Source organism: Akanthomyces muscarius, chromosome 1, assembly GCF_028009165.1.
Source record: "Akanthomyces muscarius strain Ve6 chromosome 1, whole genome shotgun sequence".
NCBI lineage: Eukaryota > Fungi > Ascomycota > Sordariomycetes > Hypocreales > Cordycipitaceae > Akanthomyces > Akanthomyces muscarius.
The window spans coordinates 5,635,710-5,648,953 of NC_079241.1; the positions used below are offsets into that span (position 1 = coordinate 5,635,710).

The following is a 13,244-nucleotide window of genomic DNA, read 5'->3' on the forward strand; positions in this document are numbered from 1 at the left end:
TGAACTCATTCGAGATGGCTCATTTGAGATCAACGGCGAGTCACTTCAAGTTGCAGCTGTAGTAGCAACGGCGAGGTAAGCTTCATTTCTAAATTCGCAGACTAAATACACCGCTCGCTATTTAAGACGTTCCGGCTTGCCACAATGCATGAAATCGTGACCCCTGTTGCTGAGAGAGTATTCTCGGATTTCCCATTTCCACTATGCGTCCCTGATCCATGACAACAACTCGGTCATAGTCAATAATCATGTTGAGTCTGTGCGCTATCGCGACAACAGTGTATTCTGCAAACTGGATTCCGATGACTTCTTGCATCACGAGCTCCGTCTCCTGGTCGATGTTAGCACTGACTTCGTCGAGCAGCAATATTCCACCATTTTGGTCTGCCACGCCCTCTCGGTTGTTGTCTGATTGCTTGACACGTAGCTTGTGACGCACGATGGCTCTTGCAAAAGCAAAAAGCTGCTTCTGCCCGGCGCTCAGGGAGCTAGGATTCATGGCTGATTTCAGTCCGCCACGGTCGTGGACGTATGGCCAAAGGGTGACTGCTTCTAGAGCGGCTTGGCAATCATGAGCGCCGGCTTCGGCGTACGGATCTAGATTTTCATGGAATGTTGTACCGTCGGCCAGGAAAACAGCGTCCTGTGAAACTGCGATGAATCGAGCCCGTAGAGTGGAACGGTCTATCTGGTCCAGCGACAGGCCATCGACCATGATCGAGCTCCCTTCAGTGGGCATTGGATCCAGGAGCTTCAGGAGCAGAGAAATGAGGCTGGATTTCCCACTGCCTGTGCGCCCGCATATCGCGACTTTTTCACCATCGCGAATCGTCAAGTTTACGTCTCGCAACGCAAGCGCGGGCGGTTTGCCTTCAGTTGGCGTACTGTTTCATTGCGGATTAGCAGGGACCTTTGAATGCGCTGTCGAGAATCACTACCTGTAACTTGCGGAAACATTGGTAAGTTCGAGACTCGCATGTTGTGGCCAGCCTTCGCGTGGTTTGACTACCTCCGAAGTCTTTTCCTCTGAAGTCACATTGGCACCAAAATCTTGTAGCCTTGTGATTGCACCTGTCATTTGTTAGGGGCGGGCGGTCGACTCTAACTGAGTAGCTCTTACCAAGACTGGTTTCAAGCAGTGTCAAGAAAATCACGATTTGCGTCAATTGATCTCCAAACGACATCAAGGTCACGAGTGAAGCGCCTGTAAAGCCTGTACTGGATCGAAGCGTAACGGCAAGCGAGCTCAGCATAGCAGCGATGACCATCGTAACAAAGTCCAGCACCATGATAAGCCAGTTCTGAACAATACCAAGAAGGTACGCCGGTCGCTGGGAGTCGTCTAGAAGTTGGAAACCGTTCTCGATGTGTTTGTGCACAAGTCCAAAAGCGCGAATCGTGACGATTCCTTTCGAAATGTCCGTAAAGTGGGCACTGCAATTCGGTCAGTCATGTAGTTGCTCTTGGAACTGCCAGAACGGAAGGAGGGTGTGGCTTACTACAAGGGGCTCTTGGCTTCCAGATCCAAGAGCCGTAGCTGACGAGAAGTCCTCAAGTAGAAATGCTGAATAACCCAGAGAAATCCGATGAGAAAGGGATAGCTGATGGCCAGATAAGGCGACGTGGTGGTGAGGACCGCAGCTTGACCAATAGCCATGGACACTGACATGACGCCATTGAGGAGCGCACTTGGAAGCTCCGTGTCAATCAAGTTCATATCCTGGCTAAACAGATTGACAATTTTTCCTTGATCTGTCTCTGCAAAGAACGACATGTGAGCGCGCCGAAGTGTGCTCAGCGCATCGCCATGCAACTTGGCCCCGGCTTTCGAAACAGCAACATAGAATACCGTGATGCCAAGTCCAGCCAGACACATAATGCAGCCCACGTTAAGAAGCGCATAAATTCCAATGTAATAAGTTGAAGAATGCTGAGACGCGGATGAAGACATGTCATTACCCCAGTAAGTCAACCAGACAGTTGGGAAGTTTTGCGAGAAACCAATCGCAGCACCCCAGACAAGAATTGAGAGAGAAAGCATATAGCCGACAGTTTGAAGATAATGCTTGTATGTGCCATGACCTCCCTTTTGTCGCTTTGAGTCTTGGCCGAAACCTTTTGGCTCGCTTTTGATTGCATCTTCTTGCAATGGCTCCTGAAGCCCATCATTGGCAGAGGTGCTGATTGCATCCTGCTCTGCCACAACACAATCCACAGTATCTGTGTAGCGTGTCTTGATGTACCCGTTTTCAAGTTGCATGAGTTCATAGAAGGACCCCTGTTCAACAACGCTTCCATCCGGCCCTAAAGCCAGAATGAAATCAGCATGTGAAAAGTGCATCGTGATGTTGGAACATAGGATGACAGTGCATTGACGTTGCTGCTGCAGCCCTCCACTTCCAAATACATTTTTGAAGAGCTGCTTTGCCGTTTTGTTATCAAGGCCACTAAACACGTCATCCAGTATGATCAGACTTGTGTTTGCGAACAAAGCTCGCGCTAGGGCGAGACGCTGTTTCTGCCCCCCTGACAGAGCGATGGCGTTGCTTCCGATATTCGTTTGGTCGCCAAGAGGAAGTGATTCGGACTGGAGGTCTGATTGCAACAAGGTCGCATGTAAAACCTCGTCGTATCTTGCTTTGTCGGGACAGTGTCCACCCAGCACATTGTCCTTGATGGTGCCGTTGAAAAGAATTGGTTCTTGGCTGCAGTAGGCTATAGGGGCGCTCTTGTTGTCGATGATGATATCCCCGGTGTGGAATGGAACCTCGCCAAGCAACGCGCTGCACAAGGTTGACTTGCCGGACGCGGTGGAACCGCAGATTATAGTAAACGTGCCCGGTCGAATCTGCATGTCGATGTCCTTGAGGGTCATGTTGCCTGCTTCCCAGCCAAAACTCCCGTTGCGTACGCTGATGCCACGGCCGGCACGAGCATCATTGTTTTCCTTTTTCTCAGGTTCGCCATTGGAAGATCGGAAATCTTTTCTGGGTTCTGTTTCTAAGAAGTTTTGAATCCGACTAATACAAGCGACAGCTGAAACGAACTGGGGAATGTCTTGGAATAGCTGGGAGAGAGGGTTTGCCAGTAGTACCATATACGAGAGAGAAGTGAATATCTTGACCGAGTCGAGGGACTTTTGTGTGACGGCAAAGGTAAATACGGGCGACATAAGCAATGGAACAAAGCCAATTACTGCCGAGACGACGAGCAGCCCTCGGAAGCGGCTTCCAGCAGCCAGCTCTTCGACGCGGAGATTCTGGATGGAGTTGATGATTGGTGTAGCTAGGTTTGACATTCTCAACGCCTTCATTCGCGCGACAAGAGATGATGTCAGACCTGTCCTTTTCTGAACAGAATCCATCCAGTTCTTCTGCGCACTTCCAATATATCTGACTGTCAGAGCAATGACGCCGGCGCAGCATGTCACAACAATAACGGGAGCTAAAAAGGCAAGACCCAATTGCCTGTATAGCAGCCAGCTTGCAAGGCCAATCTCAATAGGGCTTGCCCATAGATTGTGCATGGATCTCAAGCCAAAGCGAATACGCTCTAGGTCTGCGCTCATGAGGGTCAGAGCTTCAGGCTCATCGCCAGTTTGGGGTATTTCAGTGGATTTGACGTAAATGGCGGAGACCAAGCCTATCACTGTTAGATGAAACAGATCCGCAGAGAAATTCGCAAGGGTTTCTTACATCCGCGCACCATTTGAAGTGATCGGGTGCGTAAATACAAATATGTCGCCATGGAGAAAGCCATGCCACCATATATCAATATGCTTGCGCCAATCAACCCATATCCTGTATTTTGTGATTCTTTGCTGCGACTTTGAGAGAGAAAGTCGAGAAGTGTATTGATGAAGAATGGTTGGCAAAAGGTGAAGCCGACGACGGATAAACGTGGCGGCACGGCGAGCAGCAAAGACACGGCTATCGTGCGGGCCAGAGCTCTTAACAGCCCATTCTTGTCTCTTTTGAGCAAATCATAGTCCAGGTTCTGAGCGAAGTTGTGGTATAACTTTCGGCTCCTCATCGCAGTGTCGAGTGGAAACAGTCCTTCTAGGTGCAGGATCTCTCTATAGCCCTGGAGAAACAGCGAATTGACCCATGCGTAGGCGCCTAGGCTAATGAGACCCGAGGTCTCTTCGGGGCTGTGCGTTTTATCGTCGTGCCACCGAATCCATTTCCTCTTGTGTACAGATTCTAGAGCCAGATACATGGCCTTGGTAGCGGTCGCGGCGGTAAAGACTGCTGCGACGGCCTTTTCTCGTCCAACAGCCGAGGCCAGCCAAAAGGTTCGACACCGAGCAATGTCGAGAAACGTGGTCATCAAGAGATACCCGGCTAGTAGCAGAGATGGCCGTGGTGATCTTTGGTGCTCGAGATAGGACAAAGCTGTCATGCACAAGGCGGCCAACAATGGACACGCCATGGCGGCAACCAAGGTCGGGGCTGAATCGACGGGCTGCGTCGTTACAAGTGCAACAAGTGCCACCTGCAAGCATGAAAAAATGATTGATGTAATCTGTATGAATTAGATTCCCGGGTTGTCAGGCTATTAGTGTAGTCGCATACCATTTTGGGGTAGAGAACGCCGCCCGACTGAACCATGGCCGGTCTCTGCCGCAGCCGAAGCAAGCGCATCAACGACACGACTACAAACGCAGCCGATGGTGCAATTGCAAAAGTCAGATTTTCAAAGTGTATCGTGAAATCAAACCCGTCGCGGCAGTTTCGCACGCTAGGTCCAATTGAGGCATCGTCGCCACACTTGGAGAAGAGCATCGCAATGGTTGGCTGAGTTGTAGCGGGCAGAACGTCTCGAGGGCAAATCAACAACCGTTGGGCATTTTGGGTTCTGAACCAGAAAAGGGGAAGTCAAACCAGATAAAGTTACCGCAAGCCAGAGCAGGTACGTCAGTCACGACAATATTTCAGACATACGTCCATCACGTGGTGTCCGGCCAGCCTGAATTTTAGTGTGCGATGCCATCTTCGCTAGCTGTTACGTCACGGCTTGCGCGTTTGCGTATTCTCTGGAGCGACTTTGAGAACTCGGCTCAGGTAGCCGAGTTATAATTCAGCAGCTTCATGCATTCGAACCAGTCGTCTTCGTCAAGGGGTACGCATACCAGTACAAAAACAGACATGAGCAGAGAATCAGTATCCATTTTACTGACAAGGGTATACCACCAGTAGTTGGCTCAATGTCTCGCCAATACTTTTGTCGCAGAAATATTATTGTTATGTGCAGCTTATTGCTCGCTTGTCCCGAGACATATACACTGTCATAGTGGTACAACATGCCGCTGCAGGTTCAGCCAGCTCTTCCCGAGGACGCAGCGACAGCATGCGCAATAAAAAAGGCTGCCAGCGAGACAAGTCCTTTCGATCGCATCTTTTTCCCACAGATGCCCGACGACGATACCATGCAAGTTCTAGCACGGCGTCTTGCCAGCGAGATTGAGGAGAGTGGCCGTGAGGGTGGAAGCTGCCGCGCCTTCAAGGTTGTCGACACTGATGTTCTTCTTAATACCGGGGCTTGTGAAATGATTGCATTTGGCAAATGGAAGGTTGAGTGCGCGACAGGCACAAGGGACGAGGTCGACGATGACGACCTGGACAGGTTCGGCCCTGGAAGCAATGTCGAGGCCTGCGCTCTGGCATTTGATGGGATGGAAAACATGAAAAGGGCTCATGTCGGCAATTCCGCCCATATTCGTAAGCAACATGCAACCGAACATATCTAACAGCGTCGGGCTGACGACTATAGATCTCCAAACCATCCACACAGACCCGAGACACCAGCGCCGCGGCGCGGGCTTGCTGCTTGTCAAGCGCTGCAAACAAGATGGTGACGCCATGGGACTATCCGTCTGGCTGGAGTCGAGCGACGACGGACATCGGCTATATCAGAGATGCGGTTTTGAGGATGTCGAGGAATTGGTAACGGACCTAAGCACCTGGGGTGCTTATCATCCGCACCGAAGCTGGCTGATGGTGAAGCATGCTCGCCCTGCCAGCCTCGACACAGCGAATAAATAGACGCTGCCCAGTAGGTTCAGTCTGTATGTCCAACCTTATTTCAGCAAAGGTTACGATACACTGTCACAAAACTGTCTGGTTCTAAGGGTTCTACGATCCGGACAACGTCGCAGTATAGGGTAGGCAGGGCTGAACAAGTCGAAGACGCCGAGGACACGATGGCCGTTGCGTACGCTTCTGGAAAGGTATTCATCTTAGTTTCACCATGACCAGAAAGAAGAGAAGAATCACAAGCCTGCTATCATGGGAAATTCATCCAGTTGTGAAGATAGAGTGAGTTTCGCGGGAAAGTGCCGCTGGCCTGATGAGTAATGCCATGCCTTGTATACGACGTCTAGTGACCCATGAAGAGGCGCCGAGAAATTGCGTTTGTCTCGCTTCAAGGGAAGGAAACCCACTCCCGACATCAATTTATCTTGGTGATGTATTTTTAGCATGACGGGTGAATCAGAGGCGTCGTTCCCCGCCGGGGTCGCAGTCCAAGACAAACATACAGATTGAAGGGGTATTGAAGAGAGGCAAGAGGCTCTGCGGGCGCCTGGAGATCATGGCTCATGGAGTCTCTCAAAGAAGAACAAAGTGCCATGTAGTCGGGGTCAAAGAAGGGATGGAATTCGGGAAAGCAAACTGGCAGAGGTCTTGGCTGATACATTGCTCCTGCGCCGACTGACAGCCGTTGTTTACTAGTATCAGTGCTTCGTTCAACACTGGCAAGCCTCAGCTTCGGACAAGGATGTGGTACAAATGGAGCGCACAGGTCAGCCGTTGGAGTGCGGACAGTGGAGAGGGCGCCTGCAATGTTCCGTGACCTCGTGGCTTTGATAGTGGCACGGAGCGGAATATTACAGTCTTTGCTGCGTAAACTTGGGTTAAGTGCTTACCAGTATGGTCAGGATTCCGATAGCTGGGCGTACTGGCGGCATACAGGGACAAGGGGCAATCCCGGAGAATGGCGTTGCGCGAGGCCTGGACTCTGGGGTAATGGACCTGGCAGCCACGCGGCCAATTGGCAACTACTACCAGTAGCTAGTGTCATGTACCCCAGCGCTCGGCGTTGAATTAGTTCTAGCCCCAGCAGGTTATCAGTCGACGATGGGGTTTTAGTTGGCCGCGTTGGGTAGATGAAGGACAGTGGCGCTTCGAGTTCATTCTTTCGTGTCGTACGGTCAATGCGGAATGGCGCGCGCGTTGTGGCTGAGGGGTCAGAGTGTTAATGTAAGTAAGGTGAGCCGGGCGCCTTGCAGCTGACTCGTGGTGATGCGCGGGTACCAGTAGTGAGCGGTTGAGGAGAGGGACGCTCGTTCCGAGGGAAGGGGAGAGAGAGAGAGAAAGAGAAGATGGGAAGCGAACGGACGAGAGAGGGAAATGGCAGAAGCATACGGGAATACGGCAGCGCACGAAGTGGTGGGACAGGATGGGGAGGAATCGGGGGCACCAATAAGGATTCATGCTGAAGCGAACCGCGATGTATGATGTCGTGGCACAGTGCAGCACAGCACAGTACAGCGCAGCTCCAGGCAACGAGACTCGCTTCCGCAGCGAAGAGGCGCCCTCTCTGATCATGCAGGAAGCAAGGGAATAATCGGAAGACGGCCCTGAAAGGGTTGCATGGAGGACGCGAGGCTGACGACCAACAAAATTGCTGCTACTGGGCACCACTGATGAGCCGCCCGCCGTTTTTCGTCATCAGTTGGTTTGGCAGCGTGGAAAAGAAATGACGGGTGGGCAATCAAGGTAGCGGACGGGTACCTATCGCCGGGGCTACACACTGCAGACAGGCACGACAGGCTGAGCTCGCTGGGGACAATCGACAGTGCCAGTACCTTACCTACGGATACGGGTACTTGTTACTGATACCAGCAGAGACGCGGCGGGGGCACAACGTTGCGCCAGCACTGATACAGAGGCTCTTAGCGCCCATGGTGCCCACACTTTTTTGCGGACTAGCAGGCCAGAAAACGTGGTAGCTTTGTCTTGGGGCCGACGACTTTAAAAATATTGTTAAAGTTTGCTGGTGAGAGAAGGCATCATCATCTGATGTTTGCTGACAGGTACAATCCAACAATTCACAACGCACTTCTACACATGGAGCTGGGCCTGCACGGATCCGATGCTGGAAAAGGCTGATGAGCGGCCAACGGCGAGCAGCGGTGATACAGGGTCCTGTGACCTTTTTTCCTACAAGGCAGCCAATCCACTAACGCACGTCGAGTCGGACGCTGTTGGCTGGCCCCAAGCCTCGCGCCCCCCCCCTCCCCCCAAGCCTCGCGCCCCCCCCCTCCCTGTATGTCCACGCCAACTAAACTGTAGCGCCGCTGGACCGCTAATCATGACATGGCCTTTTCCCCACCTGCCCACCAACCACTGGCAATCCCACTGCACCAGCCCAGTTTGTCCCGGGTCGGCGTTTGAAATCATTGCCGCCACAACTGTGTGAGTGTGCGAGTGTGTGTGAGTGAGTGTGTGTGTGTGAGTGAGTGTGTGTGTGTCGATGCTCCTCCATCCAGCAAACCCGACCGCGCCGCGGGATACACATGCTGCTAAATGAAGGAAACCGGCCGTCATCATGAGCTCCGGCAGCGTCTCGCGGCACCGCAGGGACCTGATCTTCATTCAAGTACAATCAGCAACCTGCATGCCCACCTGGGCGACCTCTGCCTTTCAGCCTATCCCCTCCCCTCCTCTCATCCCTCTTATAATCCCTCTTTGAACGACAGACAGCCACCTGCCCATCACTGCATTGCCATTACTGATACCTAACGTACCTCGAGTGCCACACCCCATTCGCTGCATACGCAGCCTGTTATCGGTCCAAAGAATAAAAAGACGGCCTTGTCGCAGGCGACCTCTTTATCATTAGCGTGCCTCAGTTCCCACTCCCCAAGCCATCTTTCCTCTCTCTCTCCACGTCGATTTTCGAGGACCTCGTCGCTGGTTCATCTCGTTACCCACTCCGCTCTGCCTGCCCCCAAGAAACTGGGGGCCTCGCCTCGCCTCGCCTCGTCTCGACTCGACTTGACTGCCAGTTACGCCTCTCTCGACTCCGCCTCCGCAAAAGCTCTCCTTCTCTTTTCTTCACACCTGCATAATCTCGACTGCTCAATCTCTCGACTCGGACTCCCTTGTTTTCCGTTGCCAGTCACCAGCAGCTATTATCCTCCTGCACCGCCCCGTGTGCGCGCCCGGATGTAGCATCCGTCGTTTTGCCTCTGCGCCGTCCTCCGTCAATCCGCCCGCCCTCTCAGCCGCAGCAGCGCAACGCCCGAGCCTGCCTGCCTGTCAGTCTGCCTACCTTGCCAGCACCTCTGCGCTGTACGAGTCACTCCGACCTGCGCCGGGCCTACCCAACGTGCCAACCTCGCCACAGGCAACACGGTCGTACTCCTGGTCCCTTTTTAATTTGGTTCTTATCTTTTTCGACAATACCTATCGTTGCATGCATCGGCCCGTTTTGCTCGATCCTCGACTTTCAGCAGTACTCCGCCGTTCTTCTACCATCGCCAACGCTTCCTCGTCCCATACCCGCTCTACCTAAACCTGCAGGCCCATGACACCCCGGCCGCCGCGCCAGCACCAATCTCGCTTCGCAGCACGACGACGACATCCTAATTGCTCCGCACTGCGATCCAGAGGGCATCATCCTCTCTCCTCGCCCACTCAACCCCTTCACCTCGCTCGTCGCATCCTCCCCGGAGGGACGGCGGGCGCGGATCCGTTCCCGACACGATGACGCTCTACTCGGACCCTCCTAGCTTGCTGCCCTTTCGGCATGACAAGCCTACGCTTCTCGTTTGCTGGTGGATGACGTCCTTTTGCGCTTGCATGATCTTTCTGCGCGTTGCCGGCCGCTTCATCCGTACCGAGCGTCTCTTCCTCGAAGACAAGATTGCCGCCCTCGCCATCATCCCGCTCGCCTTACGCATGGCCTGCGTCCATTACATCCTGCTACACGGCACCAACAATGCAGACTACACAGGCGTCGTATTATCTACCGACCAGCTGCGCCAAAAATCCATAGCCAGCGGCCTGGTTCTTCTCAGTCGATTCTTTTACGCTGCTACGTAAGCTTACCGCTCGCTGCTCTCTTGACACCATCCGTCCTACCTAGCGTGCTGACCTCGATGCATAGGCTCTGGGTTCTGAAATGTGCCATTCTCGAGTTTCTCCGTCGAATCACAGGCATTACCTGGCAGCGATCCTACCAAACCACCATGGTAGCCCTGCGATGGACCCTGCTCGCCACCTTTATCGCCGTCGTAATCAGCGACTTGGCCGAATGCCGGCCCTTCCACCATTACTGGCAAGTCTTGCCCGATCCAGGTGGTCAATGCCGCCAGGGCTACGTCCAGCTTCTCACCATGGCCACCTGCAACGTCTTGACCGATCTCATGCTCGTCATCTTTCCCATCCCCATTCTCCTGCGCAGCCACATGCAACTCAAGCGCAAAATCCAACTTGTCCTACTCTTCTCCCTGAGTCTGTCCATTGTTTGCGTTACACTATATCGAGTCCCGCACATTATCTGGAACGATGGCCGTCAGCAGTACCGATCGCTCCTCGCCTCGGTCGAAATCTTGTTTGCCACGGCCTCAGCCAATGCCCTGGTCCTGGGCTCTTTTGTTCGCGACCGCGGTTTGAAGAAGCAAAAGTTTCGCCGTAACTCGGCCGCCGACTCGTTTGACCGCGGCAGCGCCCCACGGCGGCCTGCCCTACACCGGCACTGGGGCAGCGACGAAGATCTTGTCAGAGACGTTGGCCTGGCTGTCGGACCGGAGCTGCGCGAGAGTCCCACCCGGGCCATTGCCGCCAAACCTGCAGACATAAAAGGCGAGTGGCCACGCCAAAATGGCAAGCTGAGCGGCGAAACTGGCAGTGACGATGCCATCCTCCCCGACGACCGGCTCCTAAAGATAGACTCGCACCAAGGAGGCAGGAAGATGACATTTTTCGACGTTGGGGGCTTATTGGATGGTTCTGTTGCCACAAGCAGCGGCAGCTATCGTCGCGGCAGCCATACTTCATCTACAATAGGGCCCGGCTCTTCGCACGGAGTTCCCGCAACCACCGTGCCTGCCAGCTCGACCGGTTTGCGGCGCGGGTCGTCGGCGCTCCTGCAAGATCTCGGCGTCCTGCTTGGCCCACTGAACAACAAGTCTGCACGCACCAGCCGCTCCAAATCAAACAGCGGCACCGAGCTTCACCCCATTCCGCAGTCAACCTACGAACTGCAGGATCGATCTGGAAAATTAGCCTGAGACTTTATGGAAGACTTCGGACAATCTTTGAAAACAGCATACGAATGCACGTCGTGCACACACAGGTGCAAAGCACCAACATCCATTCCACCGACGACACATGTCACACGGCAATATTTTTCTTTTCTGTTTGTAAACTAATCGGTGGATGGTCAAGGGGATTTAGCATGGATGGTTAAATTGGGAGCTTGCATTGGGCTTGGATACATTTGAATTTTTTTTTGGCGCATATATACCCTGGGGCTTTCTTTAATACGAGCATTTACGACGGTCAATGGACGCCTCTTACATTCACATATACATACACGGTTGCGACGCAATGAGTCGCTGCGTCTCTACACAGATAATGTACTTGTTGCGGTACTACACCTTTACACGTAAAACATCCTGGCTGTGCTACATCTTTACACGTCAAATATGCTTGGCGTATTATGTTTTTACACGTCAGATATGCTTGGCGCACTATGCCTTGGTCAAGTTGTGTGTTTTTTCCTGTTTGTTCACGCTAGATATCTAGCCAATTTCCGCTTGGTAATTCAATATCGAAGAAAATGACATGATGTGTTCCCTGTATAAACGCCGACCCGTAATATTGCAAAAACCTTCCCTTCTCAAACTGTACATTGAGCCAAAATGACAACTCTCGCCTCCTGCTCTTTCTTTTTGTTCTTTTGCTTGTTTCCCTCGTTCGTCTGTATTCCTCAATAAATTATCACATCGTCATGATCGTTTCACTAGAATCACACCGCGACCGGCACTCTTAGACGCAGAGTCTGTAACTGGCATAGCGACCCGCCGTCTCACTCACGCGGATAATCTTGACCACTTGTCCGCGCCGCAGGCCCAGATAGCGCGCCACAGGGTCCTTGGCCAGGATGCGCGGCAGCTGTGTCTCCTTGAGGCGGTAGCGCTTGAGCAGGGCAACCTTTTCTTCGCGGGAGAGCAGGACGTGGCGGGGCACGAGCTCGTGGTGGGTAATGTTGACGAGCAGGTCGTCCTCGAGGAAGCACTCAATCTTGGCGAGGTTCTCGACGGACGCGAGCGACTTGCGGGCGGCGGGCGACAGGGCGACGTGGGTAATCATGATGCCCGTCTTGTAGTTGTTGGTGATGGTGTACTTGGCAAACTGGCGGATCTGGGCGACGCCGAACTGCTTGTCGGCGAGGAACTCGACCCAAATGGGGCCGCAGTCGGGGACGGGGTCCGGGTTGGCGTCGGTCGCGGGAGGCGTGTGCTTGCGCAGCATCGCGTCGGACGGGCGGGCAGAGAACTGAAGCTTGCCACGGCTAGAGCGACATGGTTAGAACACTTGGCTGGACTTGCGCGGCGGGAGATGAGATACGCACTTGACACTGCCGTCGGGATTGCAGAACTCGTTGCGGAAACGATCGAGGGAGATGCTAATTTCGTCTTCAGCGAGCTCGTATTCCTGAAGAAGCAGACTGTTAGACTAGCTGCGCGACTGTCCGTATTGAACCGGGCGCAGCAGCTGCATTGCTCGCGCCGCCACATTAGGTATTAAGAAGGGGATCGTACTCGGTCGGCAACCATCTCATGTACCGTCTTCCATGCTCGCCAGAGTCTCACAACCTCCTTGGAGCGCGCATCGTTGGGGAGGTCATCCATCGTGGCTGGCGGAAAAGAAGAAGCAAGAAAAAAAGAATGGAAATGTAGAAATTGAAGGACGGCGGGTTTGGAGAAAGAGAGAGACGATAGAGTTGCCTAGGCAGAAAAGGCAACGGATGCCGTTGGTTGATTATACAGAAGTCGTTCGCAGACGAGGGCAGAAAAAAAGTTGCTATCACATATCGCCAGTCGTGCCTTCCCTGAGGTTCGCGCGCTGAGAATTTGCCAGCGGCCGGGTCATGTGATTCGCTGGCTGTTCTGCTGGCTCCACCCACCAGCTGGAGAGGTTGGCTCGCGGTTGGCAGCCTCTTGGTGGGCA

General features: G+C 53.3%; 5 protein-coding genes across 5 annotated transcripts; 2 read left to right on the forward strand and 3 right to left on the reverse strand.

Annotated features, from left to right (window-relative positions):
- Window positions 1–121: 121 nt before the first annotated feature.
- On the reverse strand, window positions 122–4,784 carry LMH87_006905 (uncharacterized protein; the record flags this gene model as incomplete). Its single annotated transcript, XM_056191911.1, has 7 exons — window positions 122–884; window positions 939–1,071; window positions 1,121–1,434; window positions 1,500–2,987; window positions 3,048–3,642; window positions 3,696–4,524; window positions 4,575–4,784. The coding sequence occupies 7 exons, from the start codon at window positions 4,782–4,784 to the stop codon at window positions 122–124; spliced, it is 4,332 nt and encodes a 1,443-aa protein (XP_056060182.1).
- Window positions 4,785–5,302: 518 nt separating this feature from the next.
- LMH87_006906 (uncharacterized protein) lies at window positions 5,303–6,044 on the forward strand (the record flags this gene model as incomplete). Its single annotated transcript, XM_056191912.1, has 2 exons — window positions 5,303–5,720; window positions 5,773–6,044. The coding sequence occupies 2 exons, from the start codon at window positions 5,303–5,305 to the stop codon at window positions 6,042–6,044; spliced, it is 690 nt and encodes a 229-aa protein (XP_056060183.1).
- A 411-nt stretch (window positions 6,045–6,455) lies between these two features.
- On the reverse strand, window positions 6,456–7,493 carry LMH87_006907 (uncharacterized protein; the record flags this gene model as incomplete). Its single annotated transcript, XM_056191913.1, has 6 exons — window positions 6,456–6,459; window positions 6,539–6,671; window positions 6,716–6,751; window positions 6,926–7,010; window positions 7,209–7,238; window positions 7,425–7,493. The coding sequence occupies 6 exons, from the start codon at window positions 7,491–7,493 to the stop codon at window positions 6,456–6,458; spliced, it is 357 nt and encodes a 118-aa protein (XP_056060184.1).
- A 2,277-nt stretch (window positions 7,494–9,770) lies between these two features.
- LMH87_006908 (uncharacterized protein) lies at window positions 9,771–11,299 on the forward strand (the record flags this gene model as incomplete). The annotated part of the gene is made up of 2 exons (XM_056191914.1): window positions 9,771–10,105; window positions 10,174–11,299. 2 exons carry the CDS (start codon window positions 9,771–9,773, stop codon window positions 11,297–11,299), a joined length of 1,461 nt encoding a protein of 486 aa, XP_056060185.1.
- Window positions 11,300–12,059: 760 nt separating this feature from the next.
- LMH87_006909 (uncharacterized protein) lies at window positions 12,060–12,925 on the reverse strand (the record flags this gene model as incomplete). The annotated part of the gene is made up of 3 exons (XM_056191915.1): window positions 12,060–12,585; window positions 12,646–12,728; window positions 12,836–12,925. 3 exons carry the CDS (start codon window positions 12,923–12,925, stop codon window positions 12,060–12,062), a joined length of 699 nt encoding a protein of 232 aa, XP_056060186.1.
- Window positions 12,926–13,244: the final 319 nt, after the last annotated feature.